The sequence below is a fragment of the Cordyceps fumosorosea genome (assembly GCF_001636725.1).
Source record: "Cordyceps fumosorosea ARSEF 2679 chromosome Unknown scaffold_8, whole genome shotgun sequence".
In the NCBI taxonomy this organism is placed as follows: domain Eukaryota; kingdom Fungi; phylum Ascomycota; class Sordariomycetes; order Hypocreales; family Cordycipitaceae; genus Cordyceps; species Cordyceps fumosorosea.
In genome coordinates this window covers 515,737-532,392 of record NW_017387308.1, presented here as the reverse complement: position 1 = coordinate 532,392, position 16,656 = coordinate 515,737, and the positions used below count along the sequence as shown (strand labels likewise).

The 16,656-nt window shown below is 54.3% G+C and overlaps 4 protein-coding genes across 4 annotated transcripts; 3 read left to right on the top strand and 1 right to left on the bottom strand.

Annotated features, from left to right (window-relative positions):
- Positions 1 to 3,066: 3,066 nt before the first annotated feature.
- ISF_04005 (hypothetical protein) lies at positions 3,067 to 5,142 on the top strand (the record flags this gene model as incomplete). The annotated part of the gene is made up of 10 exons (XM_018847611.1): positions 3,067 to 3,181; positions 3,671 to 3,862; positions 3,934 to 3,981; positions 4,038 to 4,088; positions 4,148 to 4,291; positions 4,342 to 4,464; positions 4,527 to 4,567; positions 4,635 to 4,813; positions 4,906 to 4,948; positions 5,008 to 5,142. 10 exons carry the CDS (start codon positions 3,067 to 3,069, stop codon positions 5,140 to 5,142), a joined length of 1,071 nt encoding a protein of 356 aa, XP_018705191.1.
- Positions 5,143 to 6,071: 929 nt separating this feature from the next.
- ISF_04004 (3-oxoacyl-acyl-carrier-protein reductase) lies at positions 6,072 to 7,018 on the top strand (the record flags this gene model as incomplete). Its single annotated transcript, XM_018847610.1, has 2 exons — positions 6,072 to 6,178; positions 6,271 to 7,018. 2 exons carry the CDS (start codon positions 6,072 to 6,074, stop codon positions 7,016 to 7,018), a joined length of 855 nt encoding a protein of 284 aa, XP_018705190.1.
- Positions 7,019 to 7,157: 139 nt separating this feature from the next.
- On the bottom strand, positions 7,158 to 8,216 carry ISF_04003 (N2227-like protein; the record flags this gene model as incomplete). The annotated part of the gene is made up of 1 exon (XM_018847609.1): positions 7,158 to 8,216. One exon carries the CDS (start codon positions 8,214 to 8,216, stop codon positions 7,158 to 7,160), a length of 1,059 nt encoding a protein of 352 aa, XP_018705189.1.
- A 2,671-nt stretch (positions 8,217 to 10,887) lies between these two features.
- ISF_04002 (importin beta-2 subunit) lies at positions 10,888 to 13,821 on the top strand (the record flags this gene model as incomplete). Its single annotated transcript, XM_018847608.1, has 3 exons — positions 10,888 to 10,989; positions 11,052 to 13,667; positions 13,720 to 13,821. 3 exons carry the CDS (start codon positions 10,888 to 10,890, stop codon positions 13,819 to 13,821), a joined length of 2,820 nt encoding a protein of 939 aa, XP_018705188.1.
- Between the last annotated feature and the right edge of the window lie 2,835 nt (positions 13,822 to 16,656).

Genomic DNA, 16,656 nt, shown 5'->3' with positions numbered 1-16,656 from the left:
AGCAAATAATCGGAATTATATCCTATAGCGTACCATACGAGAGCAGTGAAAATAACAATACTTTGATAGCCCTGTTGACAACTCTGCTGACAGCACTGCTTGTCGTCATGCCCGGATATGCCTATGGAAGTGCAGCATATGGCTCAGCCTCGTCGTCTGGTTATGGCTACACCACTATTGCTACAGGCCTTAAAGGGGCAGCAACTACCAGCAAGAGATCGCGCCGCAGCAATACATTTTCGTGGTTTCCCAACGGTTATACAGTCGTTACGGGTGGAAAGGTTCTCGACAAACCTTCTTCTTCTACGCACCAAGCAAAAAGCTCTCGACACAGAGCAGAAAGCGGCCCGCCATGGTCCATCTTTTCACCATTGCATTCCGGCGTCACTTCGCCGCTATCGAAAGTGTCGTTGGAGTCACCTCGGCAGTCGAGAGCTGCAGAGCTAGACTTGAAGCAAGTGCGAGATGGCTATCGACGATCTACAGCATCGCGCTCCGAAAGGCCTCGATATCGGAAATCAAGCGCGCAGAAACAAAACATGCGCAAGAAATCACACAGCGAAAGAAAGGACATTCCTAGGCAAAGTTTCGCAAGTCTGACATCCCGAGGCACTGCCACACCGACGATGTCGGAGCGACAGAGAAGGCAAATCAAGGCAATGGAGGGGAAGAAATCCAAGGGCAGCTACGGGCTATTTAGCTGCTTTGGACGTTGATATATTGGCGAATGGCGCTGCAATGCTGAACATGTGAAGGATGAATGCAGTTTTGTCGTTTTTTTGCACTACTGGTTGATGACTGCCAGGGGGTACTCGAGGTTTAATATACTTAGTTGTGATAGCTGTTACTTGAATTACAAATAATACATATGTTGCATTTCCAATTTATATTTTCTGCTCGTTTGCGACTTGATAAAACCATGGGCTTGGTATCCTGGCCACGGGAGGCAGCGGGACGGAATTGCGAAACGAATCGGGGCAAGGGCTTACTTTGGCCATCAAGGATCGGTCAAAAGGATCGATCGATAGAACACGAGGTACAACAGGTGAGGAGACTCCGACACAGGTCGATCAGGCTCCGCAGCTTTTCGAACCGGCACGTATGGGAGGATCTGCCCACCCATCATCCATCCCTCCATCCATCCTACCATCCTCTCAGCCAGGCAACGGATAAATTTCCGCCTCAGCGCGACGAGGTAACGAAAACGCCACGGCGTGAGGGCTTGCTTGCTGCGGGGTAGGCAACTTGTCACCAGCAAAAAAGCAAAGAGGCAGCAGCCCGCATACGCTTGATCCGCCAAGATTCTGCGGCGTGATTCTCGAGTCTGGTGAGACGCTAGGAAGTACCGTGGCCGAGTGGTGTGCGGACTGAATTACGATGCAAAATGGGCACTCTCTTCTGCAAGCCAGAGGGATTCATCACTCGGATGGCGTCTGTTGGTACACGCATAACACAACGCGTCCTTTGTCCTCGTCGCGATGATGAGCCATAACGCCACAAGCACCGGCCGCGTTTTAGCCCACCCACCTCTTCAGCCTTTTTTTCTTCTTCTTGTTCCTTCGTCACGGTTGACTGCTGTCTTTCTTCTGCAGAGGACGGCGGCGAGGCTGACGCCGCGGGGAAGCACGGGCTGCTGTGGACCACCCATCCCGCAACGGGCTCGCCCGCCGCAAGGGGGAGGAAACAAAGGACAAAGGACGCGGAAACAGCCCTCCAACTAGTTAGTCATCTCGAGAAGACGTGTCAACGGCGGGCTTGTTAGTTTGTTAGTTGGTAAGTTAGGTAGTGTATGCTAGTAGTTTGTGCAACTACGTAGCGAGGAAAAGGTGGAGGACCGGGGAAGGAAACCGTGAGGAGCCGACAGAGCCCATCGGTTGGTGGGTGATGGCACTGATGGGCCAAAAAGGCGTCGGCCTGCCTGGTGGCTCATATGGGCTGACACCAGCCGAGCTGGGGGGTTGATGGTCACTTGAACGTAAACTTGAGGAGTAACCCCCGCTCGGTTCGGTGATGTGGATGGGAGTTGCATCTGCACTGATGCCCCCATTTGCACCGTTGGGGTTGGGCGACTTGCCTCGGTTGGTATTGGTAGTGAGAAACGGCTGAGTTCCGGGGGCTCTGGCCAGACTTGCTGGCTTCGATCAATTTATTATTGACTGACTGGCGGCACATTTAGCCATGGTCAAAGCCCTTCGAGTCAGTCCGACAGCTGTCCGCTTATGCCATGCAGCACGCACTAGTTAACATAGCCGTCCTGCTCTCTGGTGCAAATCGCTGTAGAAGAATATGCATGATCCATCAAGTTAGCTACGTGTTATCCCCCTGCATTGCCCAGTGAGTTACAGACAAATGACCTTCTGAGGCGGCACTCGCTCCACTCCTAACCAAAAGTCTGCCTTGTAAGATGCAGATTCGTTATTACTTGCATTTCTTGTCAAACACAAGCGCCTTGCTCCATCTCCAATGGCCCGTGTCTTGTGCTACCCCGAACCTGGTGGTCATCCCATCCCCCCTGGCCGTCCAATCAATGTCCTGGCCATCCAATCAATGCCCTCTCTTCATCTGTCCCTCCCTCTCTCACATCACATCAACGAGCTGGAGCGAGACCCGCTGGCCTCTCTCTCTGCCCGTCAATTCTCACTGCGCAGCTCACAATTACAAGCTGGAAGCAACAAAAAGCTAGAATTGGCCGCAAAAGTACCCGTCGTCCCGCTGATACTGCAGCTCAATGAATCTGCAGACCCTTACCCCATTGAGTCGCATGCACTAACAAAGGTGCTTCCATAGCCTCACTACGTACATCTACCAAGTTCACCTGCATTATCTACCAAGTACAAGAACTTGCCCCCTCCCAGCCGGCGCCACGTCCGCCCCGACCCTGACAACTTTGTTCTGGGGCCTTCAAGTAACCGTGTACATTTCAGCGGGTTTATCGTACGCTTTTTTTTTCTTTCTTTTTACCCTTGTTCTATTTTCTTTTATCCCATAACTATTTTCCGAGAGAAGCTTTTTCCTCCGTCGCCGCGCCCCTGGCAGCAGGGTCTTGATGCACACAAAGATGACATTATGCATACGAATAAGCACAAGTCAAAGTCCAAATCGCACCGCTGGGGTGCCTGGTCGGAATGGACCTGGGATAGCAGCCAGCAGGCCAACTTTCGCGTTCGCCAGGATTCCCAAGGTAAGTACGTCACTTTGCGCCCAGACCACCGCCGCCTCCCCTCCCCGGACGAGAGACAAGCAAGGAGACAAGGTAGAGAGAGATTGGCTTGTCGAACAAGGGGAGGACTGCGGCTTGGACCCTACAAGCCAAAAATATCCTGATCAAAATATAACTGAGTATTCCCACGGGCTAGGCCATCTCGATTACGAATGGGATCAGCAAGACCTAAACCAACCAGGTCATTCCCGGACCCCTCGCGAAGCTCCAGTGGAGGACATAACAGATCGTCTCAACTGTTTATCAACCACAACAAATGAAGCTCACTGTATGAATATAATTTTTTCGCTGCATTTACACCCAGTACTTGAAGCCGCTGCGCCCTAGCTCTTGATTTACCATTCTTCCTGTTTCACACGCCATGCCCCCGCCACCCAGAGACAATGGCCCATCGTCTCCCACGTTTCTCTTGTTGCTGCTTGTCCTAGACACTGACGCATCGCGCGAAAGTCGAGCTGCCAGACGACTATGCTGCCTATGCGGGCGAGGCACCGCCGGAACAGGCCAAAGCCAAGAAGACCAAACTGAAGAGCAAAGACAAGGAAAAACCCAAGTCGCATCGCCGACACGCCAGCTCAGACGGCAAGTCTTCGGCCGCGTCGCAGGACGACACGGCACATCCACACAGTCCCGGCTTGCAATGTACGTTACACATGGCCAATCTGCGATACCCCCATCATCCGGCACGCATCTTACTTACCTGAACAAAAAAGTCGTTGAGTCCGCGCACGGAGACGAGTACCAACAGCAAGCCCCGACCGGTATGAATCCGCCACAGTAGTTATGTCGCGACCAGCTGCTGACGCTCCGCCGCAAGCCAACGTGAACTATTCGCAGTATGGGTCGGGCCGAGTCGCCTATTCCAGTGGTACGAGGATTTTAAAAGTTTGAGATTTTCGCCGGGGCTAATTGCATATTATTCTGAAGCATGGCCCTCCCGCGCGCGCAGATACGCCGCCTTCACCGATGAGAGCGAGGCAGCAGCGTCCTCCAGCCAGACCAGCTCGACGACGGCGGCACAGCAGTATGCCGGCGATGACTTTGACGGAGCGGCAGCACCCCCCAGACACGGTAACTCAATACCCAGCGGCGCGTGGAGGTTATTGTTAATCAAGGCCAAGGCCAAGTGCGGAGCGAATCGGACGGCGGCTCACCCACACCGCAGCAGTCTGAGACAGCCGAGACGGCAGATGCTGACTACATGCCCGAAATGGCAGAGAATGGCGAAACGGAGCTTGATCCACGTATTTATTCTCCCTGGTCGAATTGAACTCGAAAGCGTTCCTGACAGGCGAAAAAAACGCAGGGTATCAAATAGAGCACTCGGCACGCTTCCAGCCGGGAGAGGTAACGTTTCGGCGCTTTGGAAAACCCCTGTTCGCCTGGAGGAAATCTGACATGTTTCAACGGATAGATTTTCAAAGTGCACTGGTCCGAACCGCAGGGCTCGATGAGCGAAAAGCCCAAGTCGTCGTCATCCTCGTCCTCATCGTCGAAGAAACAAGACCTGGAAAATAAGTTCGGCACGAAATTCTTTGTCGGATTTCGGCGCTTCATCGTCGTCGCCAACGACCAAGGCCACTGCACCTGCGTGTAAGTCAACGCACCCTCTTGTGTCACACCCGCGCCAGCGGCCAAATCCTCGCTAACGCAAGCCCTTCTACTCCCCGTCACGCCGACGACAGGCCGATACTTACGTACGGCGGCAAGGGCTGCAAGAAGCACGGGGTCAAGCCCGAGAAGCACGGCATCGGCTCGCGCGCGAGTCGCGCGTCAACTACTCCAAGCTCGTCACCGTCGAGCACAACGTCAAGGTCTTCTTCATCGGCCACGTGTACCCGGGCGACTGGCAGATCGTGGGCGACGCGGTCAACTACTGCTGGAACAAGAAGATTCACCAGAAGCAGCAGCGTCACAAATAAAGATCCGCGGGCGGTAACCGGCGAACACATTGGAAAAGGACGAGGCTTGGAGGTTCAAAGCACACGCCGGATCTGAGCCGCCCTTACTAGTAGGTTACAAGGTGGAGAGATCTACCTGGCAGCTCTTTTACATACGTTTTATTGGCTCTTATTCACAAACGGGGTTTTCGTATCAGAGAGCCATGGCAGGATGACAGCATGCATGGTCTCGCTATACTTTCGATCATTGATGAGGTCAACGGGGGAGGGCCTGCTTCTAGCTGGCGGAACGGTCGGGGAGGCTTTCTCCTCTGTTCATCTTTTCACCAACATTCCAACTAGCATCATTTAAATCCATCCTCACTCAAACCCAACAACAAAGAAGCGCAAGGGAGACCTGGCGCGACTGGTAATCTTCTCCCCGGAGCCGGAAATCCCGTCCAGTTCCCCATCGGGTTTCTCGATGAGATGAGCATCTCAATGATGACACAATTGGCGGCCCGCTAGGCGCAGCTAACGCCATTGTTGGAAGTGAGCCCCGACACAGCAAAGCCATTTCCCCGGACGGCCCAAACTCCGCCAGTACAAGCCTCGGCTTGCGGCTCACCTCCCCGCAAAATCGCAGTCTGTTCTCCGTGTCCGATCCCTGAAGTCCACGGAGTTTGATATGGTTATAACCTCTGTCCCCCTGTTGCAGCATTTCTATAGATTTTTTTCCATCTCCATCTCAACTAAACAAAATCCTGTCTTCTACATTGACAATATTCTGCTTTCGTCTGTTGCTTTGCTCAGACTAGTAAGCATTTGTGCATCTTCAAGTTGGCGATCTAGCAAACAAGTGAGCCTCGGCTAGCTTCCACCCTGTTGGGCCGCCACCTTTAAAGCTTTTGACCAATTTGTCAATCAACCCTCCCACCTCATCACCAACATCTCCCAATAAACCCGCCAACATGTCCGAGGCTGTTCTGAGAGATTTCCCCTCGCTCTTCTCCCTCAAGGGCAAGGTCGCCGTCGTGACTGGCGGCTCCCGCGGCCTGGGTCTGCACGCCGCCTCTGCGTACGCCTTCCCTCCCTTCCCGTCCTCCAAGCTTCCCGCTTTCCCACCAACAAGCCAGAAACAGCTAACACAGTTTTGCCGACAACCTTTAGATTCCTGCAGGCCGGCGCCGCCAAGGTCTTCATCTCGTCGCGCAAGGCCAAGGCGTGCGACGAGGCCGTCGCCGCCCTCCTCGCGCAGCCCAACCTCGCTCCCGGCGCCGAGGTCATCTCCGTCCCCGCTGACTCCTCCACCCTCGCCGGCATCAAGCAGCTGCTCGCCGCCGTCAGCGCGCACACCGACCACGTCGACATCCTCTTCGCCAACGCTGGCGCCACCTGGGGCGCCCCCTTCGACTCGCACCCCGACGACGCCTTCGCCAAGGTCATGGACCTCAACGTGCGGGGCGTCTTCAACGCCATCCGCGAGTTCGCGCCGCTGCTCACGCGCCGCGCTACAGTCCGCGACCCGGCCCGCGTCATCATCACCTCCTCCGTCGCGGGGCTCGGCGTCGGCAGCCTCGGCGCTCACGGCACCTACGGCTACTCGGCGTCCAAGGCGGCGGTGCTGCACCTGGGGCGCAACCTGGCGGTGGAGCTCGGGCCGCGACACGTCACGGTCAACTCGCTCTGCCCGGGCTTCTTCCCGAGCAAGATGAGCAACGGGCTGATGGAGGCGACGGGCGGCGCGGCGGAGATGGCCAAGGGGAACCCGATGAGGCGCCTGGGCGAGCCGGAGGACATTGCGGGCGCGGTGGTGTACCTAGCGAGCCGAGCGGGCGCGCACGTCAACGGCGAGACGCTGGCGGTCGACGGTGGCTCGCTCTGGCAGCGTGGCGAGATGCTCTCTGCCAAGCTGTAGCAGGCGAACTAGTCAATGATACGTATGAAATACAACAAAGGTTGAAAAATGATGGAACTTTGCTCAAGTGATTCTTTTCCGCGTGTGTCTATATGCCGCTATGCAATCATCCATCCAGATGTCACACCATCAGGAGAGCTTATGACGCCTCCGTCATTGGCTTTCGCGCCAGCCACGCGTTGGCCCTATAGGTCGTCTGCAGCATGCTATCCCTGTCCTGTATGTACGGCGCCTCGATGCCCGTCCGCAGCCACTCGACCACGAACCCCAGCCGCGCGAGAAGCGCCATCACCTCGTCATTCGCCAGCTCGAAGCTGCCCGGGTCCGCGATGCCCGACGAGTTCCTGTGGTCGTGGTCGCCGTCCCCGTCATCGTCGTTGCCGTGGTTGCCCGGCGCGTTGTTCTCAAAGTGCCACAGCAGGGGGCCGACGTTGACCAGGACACCGCCCGGCCGCAGGCAGTGCCGGATCACCTCTAGGTAGCGGATGAGGTTGGGGGCCGTGTCGAGGAAGAAGGAGCACGCGACGGAGTCGTACTGGCCTGCGTGCTCGTCGTCGCCGTAGAGGCAGAGGAAGTCGGCGGCGCACATGGTCATGATGCCGCGATTGGCGACGGCGGCGAGCGCGGCCCCGGGGTGCACGTCCGGTACATTGTATCCTCTCAAGTGGTTCTCCCGCGTTAGATGGTTGGAAAACGTGTGTACCCAGGGGTAGATGGTGAACTGCTCTGGACCCTGGCACTCGTTCAGGATGAATGACGATGCAATGAGCTGGTGATATGAGATCTCATTGCCTTCTGCTTCGAACCCAGCGTGGCACAGGTCGAATACAAGCCTTCCCAGACCGGCTCCGGGGACCAGTACTTTGTAGAGTCCTTCATTTGCTGATTTGGACCTTTCCTCGGCGAGAGCCTTCATGATGGGCCCGTAGGAAGCCTCCCTCTCCTTCGCGCCGTCTGCGGTCCAGTCACGATAGAATTGGCGAATAGTGCTTCTAGCCTTGTCAATGTCTATGTGCTTGGCAACTCCAGCCCATTCATGCGGCATGGCCACGTCCGTAGCGCCGGGTGCATCTAGCATCCCTTGAAAGGCTTGCAGCCCAGACTTGAGAATCGCCCTTGCAAGCTCGGCGTTTGAGTCGATGGCCGCGTCGGCCTTGTCGAGGGTTTCCAGAAAGCTGAACGGAGGCCCCGCCAACATCTGCCACTGCGCCTGTGGAAGCGCATAGAAAGAACGTCTTCTGAGGTGCGTGACATTGAAATGGGCAATTTTGGCATATTGTCTATTTCCAATTAATTAGCTGTTCCTTATCAACCCCTGGCCAATCACGTACGAAAAAGAGTCTAGGGCAGAGAAAATGACCCTTGTTTCTTCCGGGTCGCCAAGATTGTCCTCTACACCCCCCCATACACTCTCTTCTGAAGCCTGAGGTTGCGTTGATGCATTTTGCCCTGTTGGAATGGTCGCCATGCTCTGAGAGCTTGGGCCGGAGCTCTTGGAGCCGACGTCGGGAGTGGGCAATGAGGTGCAGGTGCGGGGTAAGGAGAATAAATCGAAAGTCTGCAACGATGGACCTGATCGACAGCTCGTTCTAACTCTGGGGGAAATCAAAACTGAAATATCTCGAATTTTGGAGGAAAAAGTAAAAAAGCTTGGTCGAGTCGATGGCTTCTGTGTGGGTTGATATCGTGCCATTTTGGGCGATATGATATGGGCTAGCTACAGTGCGAAACCAACCAATCATGTGATCTGTGTGCAACGAGCTTCAGGCCTGAAGCTGCACCATTCACCATCAACATCATCAGCAACAATACCCAAGCAGGAAGTCAAGTTTCCGCGCCTAAAAATGGCCTTAAAAGAGACGCATGTTACCGAAGTGTCGGTACCGCTACCTAAATCGCTGGACACGCGCATCTACATCCGCGTCACGGATCTCGATAAGGCGGTGATGGTATCCCTCACAACAGCATCGCAAGAAGAACTCGGGACTACGACGCCGATGGGCTCTATGGTTTATGCACTTCCTGATGTACGCACAAAAACCCTCAAACTTGGGGGGAAAGGAAACCCATTTTAACTGTCAGCAGAGATTCAACCCCCAACAGCCACTGGCTACCACAATTTTCACAACAGAGGCAACGCTTGAATTCACAACACGAACTGCGAGGATTCTGGCTCGAAAGGCCAACCGGCCCATTTACGTGACAAATTCAATAAGTTTCGTAAATGCTGGCATGGGCGGCACGGTAGAAGAGGAGATGGAGGCGCTGGAGGATGTGATTGAGGTCGTTTCCGGTCAACTGAGGAAAGCGGGCCTTCTCCAGAGCGAAGGAGTCAACGGAGCTTCGTAGCGCGGCACCCGAAGGAGTTGTGCGGTCCAATCCCCGGAGATTTTACCTCTGTGACGTTCCCACGAGCCCTGGAGGCGTCGGATTTCATCATGTGCAAGGCAAACGGACATCTGCGCATAGCTCGAGCCATGCGACCGAGCGTAGAGTCAAGTATGTACGGAAATTGGGACTTGCGGCAAGAAACTGGCCTGCGGAATCTGGACATCTTTGGCATGGCAAGTTGTGGAGAATTGCAATTATCCGAGAGGGTTCATCGAGCGATTCGGATGGCAACCCTTCGATCGTCTGTGCTGGTTGGAGCAGCGATGAAGGGCGCGAGATTGAGGGATGAATCGGTCGGGATCTTGCATGTTTGCTGTGTGTGCCCTCTGCCCTGTTTGTCACACCTGGTTGGGTGAGTCCTGAATTAGCAAAGGCCGAATGGGCCAGTGGCGGCTTCTGGTGTGATGAGATGGCCTACTCATGTATAAAGCTGTTCGGACTGGGGCAGATGATCAACCACTCGACAGCAACCAAATATCAGTAGTGCCACTATCATAGTGATCATGTAGGGCACTGAAAATTGGCAGAGGTCAGTAATCATAACATCAGCGACTGTTCATATTAGCCGTGCGTCCTCAGCAGCAATTAGAATAGTAAAAAACGAGCCTCTAAGGCTGTTTGCCCGTGTTTGTCAGGGCAGAGTGAATCACAGGAAGGGGGGCACCGCTTCAAGCCAAGATTTAGCAGCGATTAAAAAGACTTGCAGCTGCCAACGCATTTTGCGCGAGAGACCGGGGGGTTTATTGTTATCGCATCCCGCTAAGCGCCGCTTCTGTGCCAACTTTCCAATACGACGTGAACTGGTATTACCTGGAACGAAAGGACAGCAATATCTACGCTGTCTGCGTTTCACCAACCGAGAAAAAAACGAGGCAAGTACTTTTCCTTAGCATTACCCGCTTAGAGGTACCTACTTGACTACCCGCACCACGCGGCGCCAACGCCAATTTTTCTTGTGGTGGGGGCTTCTCAGAGAGGGGCCTAAATCCTCGATTCCATGGTTTTGGTCAGGACGACCCTTGGCCAGAACATTACTCCTCTCCCCTCCAGTGGCCGATTGTAACGAGGACCGCTCATTCACCTGTTTCACAGCCCCTTCTCGCCATCTGTCTGGCACCACTGCGATATCTCGAATTGGCTGCATAGGCAAACGAATGTAAGCACACCGCGACAATGCCAAAACTACCTTGCCCGCCTTCAATTTCCCTGGTCCCCCGCCATCACGGACTCGCTGCAGCTGCACTTCTCTACCGCCCGCCTCAGGTGCCTCCTGCGCCCTTGCTTCCGTCTACATGTTCTCAATCTCCCTCATCGAAACCGCCTACTTCTTCTCGTCCTTTGCCACCTGACACAGCCATGCCTGAGGCGTCACTGCTAACCGCCCTGCCCACGATAGATTCTTACGCGCGACGAGATCAATGGTCTAGGCTATATACGAACAACCCTCGTTGTGCCTTTCGCGTTTCCGATCAGCTGCCATGTCTTGGCAGCCTGCCCCCGAGTCCTTGAGGCAGCTTGCCGCGTGCCTCAAGGACTCCCTCAGTGGCTTCGACAAGAATGCGCAGAAACAGGCCGAGCTGGTGAGCAAATGTAGCCCGTCTAGATCTTTCATGCATGAACTAACCTCTGCTTTCCTTCACAGATGCTTAAACAAGCGAAAAGCTCACCTGATATCAACAACTACCTCGCCTACATTCTTTCCAGCCCCGAGCCCCCCGAGGGCGTCGCCTTTTCCCAGTCCGAATATCATCTTGTCCGCTCTGCCGCTGGAATCATGCTCAAGAACAATCTCAAGTCGGACTTTAAGTCCATCCCCGAGTCGAGTCTGCAGCTTATCAAGCTCGCCATACCGATTGCCCTGCAAGACAAGAACACCCAAATCCGCAACTTTGCTGGCAATGTCGCGACCGAGATTGTTCAACGCGGTGGCCTGTTGGGCTGGCCAGAGCTGCTTCCTCAGCTGATTGAGACCTTTGGAAATGTCTCTGGACAAGTTTCGAACGAGGCTCAAGAGGGTGCCATGTCCGCCATGTCCAAGATTTGCGAGGACAACACCCGCCTACTCACGAAGGAAGTCAACGGCCAGCGACCTCTCAACTACGTCCTCCCGCAGCTAATTGCTGCCACCAAGAGCCCCCTCTCTAAGGTCCGAATTGGCGCTCTGACAGCGATCAATGTCTTTACTCCTCGCGAATCGCAAGCCATGAACAACTCCATCGATGATCTTCTCCAGCACCTGTTTACCCTCGCCAACGACGAAAGCGCCGATGTCCGCAGACAGGTCTGTCGCTCTTTTGTCTCACTGGTGGACCGCCGGCCCGAGAAGCTTATCCCACATATGGCTGGCCTGGTGGACTATACTATCCGTCAACAAAGAAGTGAAGATGAGGAACTCTCCTGCGAAGCGGCCGAATTTTGGCTCACCGTCGGTGAGCACGAAGACCTCTGGCAACATCTCCGGCCCTACATCGAACAGATTATCCCTCTCCTTCTCGAGTACATGGTTTACAGCGGTGATGACATTGCTCTTCTCGGCGGCCAGTCCGATGACGAAGACGAGGAGGATAGAGCGGAAGATATCAAGCCAGCATTTGCAAAGAAGAATCTGACTCGCGCGCTCAACGGCGACGGCACCATGACTCCTAACTCTGCCAAGGGCGGGTATGATGCTGTGGCGGGCATGGAGGATGACCTGGAAGACGGCGAGATCGATGATGACGACGACGATGGCGACGAGAATCCCGACCAGCGATGGACGGTCCGCAAGTGCTCTGCAGCGGCGCTTGACGTGTTCGCTAGAAACTTTGGCGCGCCCGTCTTCGAATTTATTCTGCCTTACCTCGAGCGAAACCTCAAGCACGAGGACTGGCCTCAGCGCGAAGCTGCTGTATTGGCACTGGGCGCTGTTGCCGAAGGTTGCGAGAGCGCCATCCTGCCCCATTTACCAATGCTGGTTCCGTATCTGATATCTCTCCTGACGGATCCCGAGCCGGTCATCCGCACCATCACCTGCTGGACTCTGGGCCGCTACTCTGGCTGGGCAGCTGCTCTGCCTGAGTCTCAACGAGATCAGTACTTCCTGCCTTTGATGGATGGTATTTTGCAGAAGATGCTTGATAGAAACAAGAAGGTGCAAGAAGCCGGCGCCTCGGCCTTTGCCAACGTCGAGGAGCGTGCTGGCAAGGCCTTGATTCCTTTTACGGAGCCTATTGTCAAGCAATTTGTCATTTGCTTCCAAAAATACAAGGACCGCAACATGTACATTTTGTATGACTGTGTGCAGACTCTTGCAGAGCAGGTTGGCCCCACGCTTGCTGCACCCCAGATTGCGAAGGGCCTGCTGGATGCCCTCTTGGCACGCTACAGCATCTTGAACGACGAATCTCGCGAAATGTTCCCGCTGCTCGAATGCCTGTCTTACGTCGCCCTTGCTATGGACACGGCATTTGCCCCGTACGCTGGCCCGATCTTCCAGCGCTGCATCAGCATTATCCACAACAACTTGGAGCAATCGCTGGCCTCTGTGACCAACACCGCAATTGATGCTCCGGACAAGGACTTTTTGATTACTAGCTTGGACCTTCTGAGTGCTATTATCCAAGCTCTGAACCCCGAGCAAGCTACACAATTGGTGAGCAGCTCACCACAGCCCCTGTTTGAGCTTCTGAGCTTCTGCATGGAGGATCCTACGGATGAAGTGCGTCAATCAGCTTACGCCCTGCTTGGTGATTGCGCCAAGTTTGTCTTTCCACTTCTGGAGCCACATCTACCCAAACTCCTGCCATTCCTCGTCAAGCAGCTGGACATGGACGAGGTCTTGGACGAGGAAATCGAAACTGGATTTGGAGTCGTTAACAATGCATGCTGGTCGGCTGGCGAAATTGCTGTGCGATACGGTGACGGCATGGCTCCCTTTGTCCGGGATCTAATGACCAAATTTGTGGACATGATGAACAACCCACGAGTGCCCCGTAGTCTTGCAGAGAATGCTGCGACTGCGCTCGGTAGACTTGGGCAAAAGAATGCGCACCTTATGGCTCACGGGCTAGGGAACTTTGCCGGTGCGTACCTCCAAGCGATGGACGACGTTGTTACAATGGACGAGAAGGCGTCGGCGATGAAGGGGTTCACCGCCATTGTTCGGGAGAACCCGCAGGCTATGGAGCCAGTACTTCTCGACTACTTCCGCACTATTGCCAACTACAACATGGATCTGCAGAATCCTTTGAAGCAGGAACTTCATGCTGCTTTCCAAGATGTAAGCTCTCCTAAAAGCGGCGTTACGATGCGATGCGCTAACATTCGTTTAGATTCTCAGCATTTACAAGGCCAATATTCCTCAATTTGACAGATTTATCGGGCAGCTCGATGCCAGTCTTCAGGAAAACCTGAGGACGAGATATAGTCTTTAGTTGAGAGGAGTCACGAACTCGTCGACGAGACGGATAAGGATGGCTGGGATAAGTTAAATGGGATACAATCGATGGAATGACATATGGTATGAGGAAAACATGAAGTCATAATATTGGGCTGATGGAATATGAAATACGGGTAGAACCCCTGGGTTAAAAATATGAATGGGTATGGGAACCAATGAGGAAACAAGGTAACGAGAGCACGAATTGAGGTTACGACAGGGGAGAAGAGGAAGACTCGTTTCTATAGCATGGCTTCAATCGGCCAACAACCAAGTAGATAGTTGACTTTTGCGCTTCGACAGGCCAATGGCCAAGTAGATAGCTGATTTTTGCGTATAAATACATCTTTTGCTCTGCGTATGAGCTTTGCACTTTTATTATTGAGAGCTGGGCTCGGGTGGTAGTTGAGTGTCCGGGGTGTTGATAGGGGTTGAACAGGCAATCGCAATGGCTTGAGTCGCTTGCTACGCAATAGTTATCTCAACTCAAAACTCAAAGAGTCAAAGAGAGCAATTGAGGAAAACCCCCGCGGTCTCTAGAACGGTTTGGCCGACAGACCCCGCAGTTGTCCGGTTGTCTCTGCCAGTTTGACTTGGATAACCGCCCCCTTGCGCGCGACTTGGTTCACGGAATTGAATAGTTTTTCTCAAATACCCGCATCGGAGAGCTCCCGAGCGCCCCAACAGATCTCTCAGCTTCGTCCGTCTCCTATGTCAGCCCATTCTCCACGCCTTCTCTCCCTCCCGCCTTCCCGCCCCGCCGAGCTTGGTCATTCGGGGTGCTTTCATCCGCCAGACCATGCTCGATCCTTCAAGTCTCAGCTCGCCTCCCTTCACATCCATAGCAAGGCAAATACGTTCTCTTTCTTCTCGGGACGCGTCAACGGCCCTCAGAGAGCCACCCACTTTGGCGACATCTCGTGGCCCGCCCTGGCCGGATCTCGGGCATACTCGTCACAGCCCGCCCTGGGCAAGGCGACAAAGGGCCCCCCTCCGGCCCTCCCACCCCCCATGGTGTTCTCGCCATGCATACCGATCTTGTGAAAGTTGAAGAAATTATTTGTAACGAAAACTTCGGGCGATCTGTGACGACTCATAACAGAGCGTTGCCCGGGCCGCCATGGGCTGATACACGGCCCTTTGTGCAGCCGAGTGCCGACATGAACTCCTCTGCTACTTCACCGAAATGACTTTGATGAACACCTTACGCGATCTGTGGCGATGCGTGGCAGAGCATGGGCTAATACACGGCCCTTTGTGTAGCCGAGCTTCGACATGAACTTTCTCGGCCACCGTCATGAAAGAGAACCGATGCTGCTTTGGCGGCATGATTGGTGGAACAACACATTTGATTTACGACGTTATGAAGGTCAGGTCAGTGAAACTGCACTACTGCCGTGGACGACGTCGACACGGCATCGGCGGATTGTCCGAGAGCAGGTACAGCGAGTGCGCGCCGGGCCATCCGGGGAGTCTCGCAGCAAGGTCAAACAAGTGCGCCCCGGCGCGGTGCGTCCCGATGCAATCCTGCCACCATTCTGGTCTCTGAGTCCGTCCTTTCGAGCGCTGAACACTTGCTTCGGGGGTCACGGCATATTCGGGCCAGCCTCTTCATAACGCGCGGCGTCGTGAAACAATGGGCGGTGCGCGTAACACGCAGACGGACGGTTCCTTCTTTCTAGGCTGCTGTGTATTGTGTGTGAAGTTTACACCGCTCTTTGCGCCTCAAACTCCGTGGAGGAGCTGAAGATAGTGAGAGGGAGCTTGAGTTGGAATGGCCGCATGGGACGAGGCAGTTTGTGCGACCCCATCGCCATGCGGCCGTGCGGCCGTGGGGTGGGGAGTGAACCATTTGACGTGTTACGAGCGTATTATTTCCTACTACTGTCTCGTCTAGCAATGTCTGGCACTTCTCACACCATTCTAGAAAGTATGGACTTGTGGAAATTGCCAGCACTCCGTGTGCGAGGTGGTGCAAGGAAGCCTCTTTCCAAGTCGCACAAGTAGGTGATGTTCATGGGGATGACACATGGCATCTCCGCCGTGATGATGCTAAATTTTCCCGACGAGAAAAAGGGTGAGCGACAGTGTTTAATGCTACGTGCTATTAAAAAATCACACTCTCATGTAATCTTCAAGCCTTGACAAGAAATGATGCGGTCAAACTACCTACCCTGGAGTAGTTCCCATGTCCCCACCTGGGCCGGCTATCGGGACCCTCTGTCGGGGGAATTTGACCCGAGAAGCTCTCTATGGCCAAGACAAAAAAAGCATAGGGCTCCAAAAACCAGAGGGGCAAAAAAAAAGGGCGAAAAGTAAGCCGTGAGGAAAAAGCCCAGCCTTGTTCCAGTTGACTGCAGAATAAGGTTCGAGGTTAGAGGACATCGTTGGCGATGGGAGCAAAAATAGAAACACCTTGCAGGCAAAAATCGGGCCGGTTGGGGCGACGCCACTCAGCTGGGAGACGCATAAGGCTGGGAGGATAGACGATCTGTAGCTAGGTAGGTAACTAGTTGGACGTGAGCAAATTGATTAAAAATGATCTGACTTGCTCATTCGTCCTGTCGGCTCCGAGGCGAAAAGAGGCAAGCTTTGATTTCCTTAGGGCCGTTCAGCCGCAACAAGTCCACAGCAACAACGTACGACTGACTTGATCGGGCATGTCATGCGTCGTTTGGTCTGCTGAACGGGATTTTATTCCTGGCGCATGCTTAGGCCTCGATATTCCAGCTACGATGTGAGATGTATAACTAAAATTTCCCTTTCCCATGGTTACTGTGAACTTTGGCAATGACGTACCAGTCGAAGGCATAACGTGGGGACAACTCGG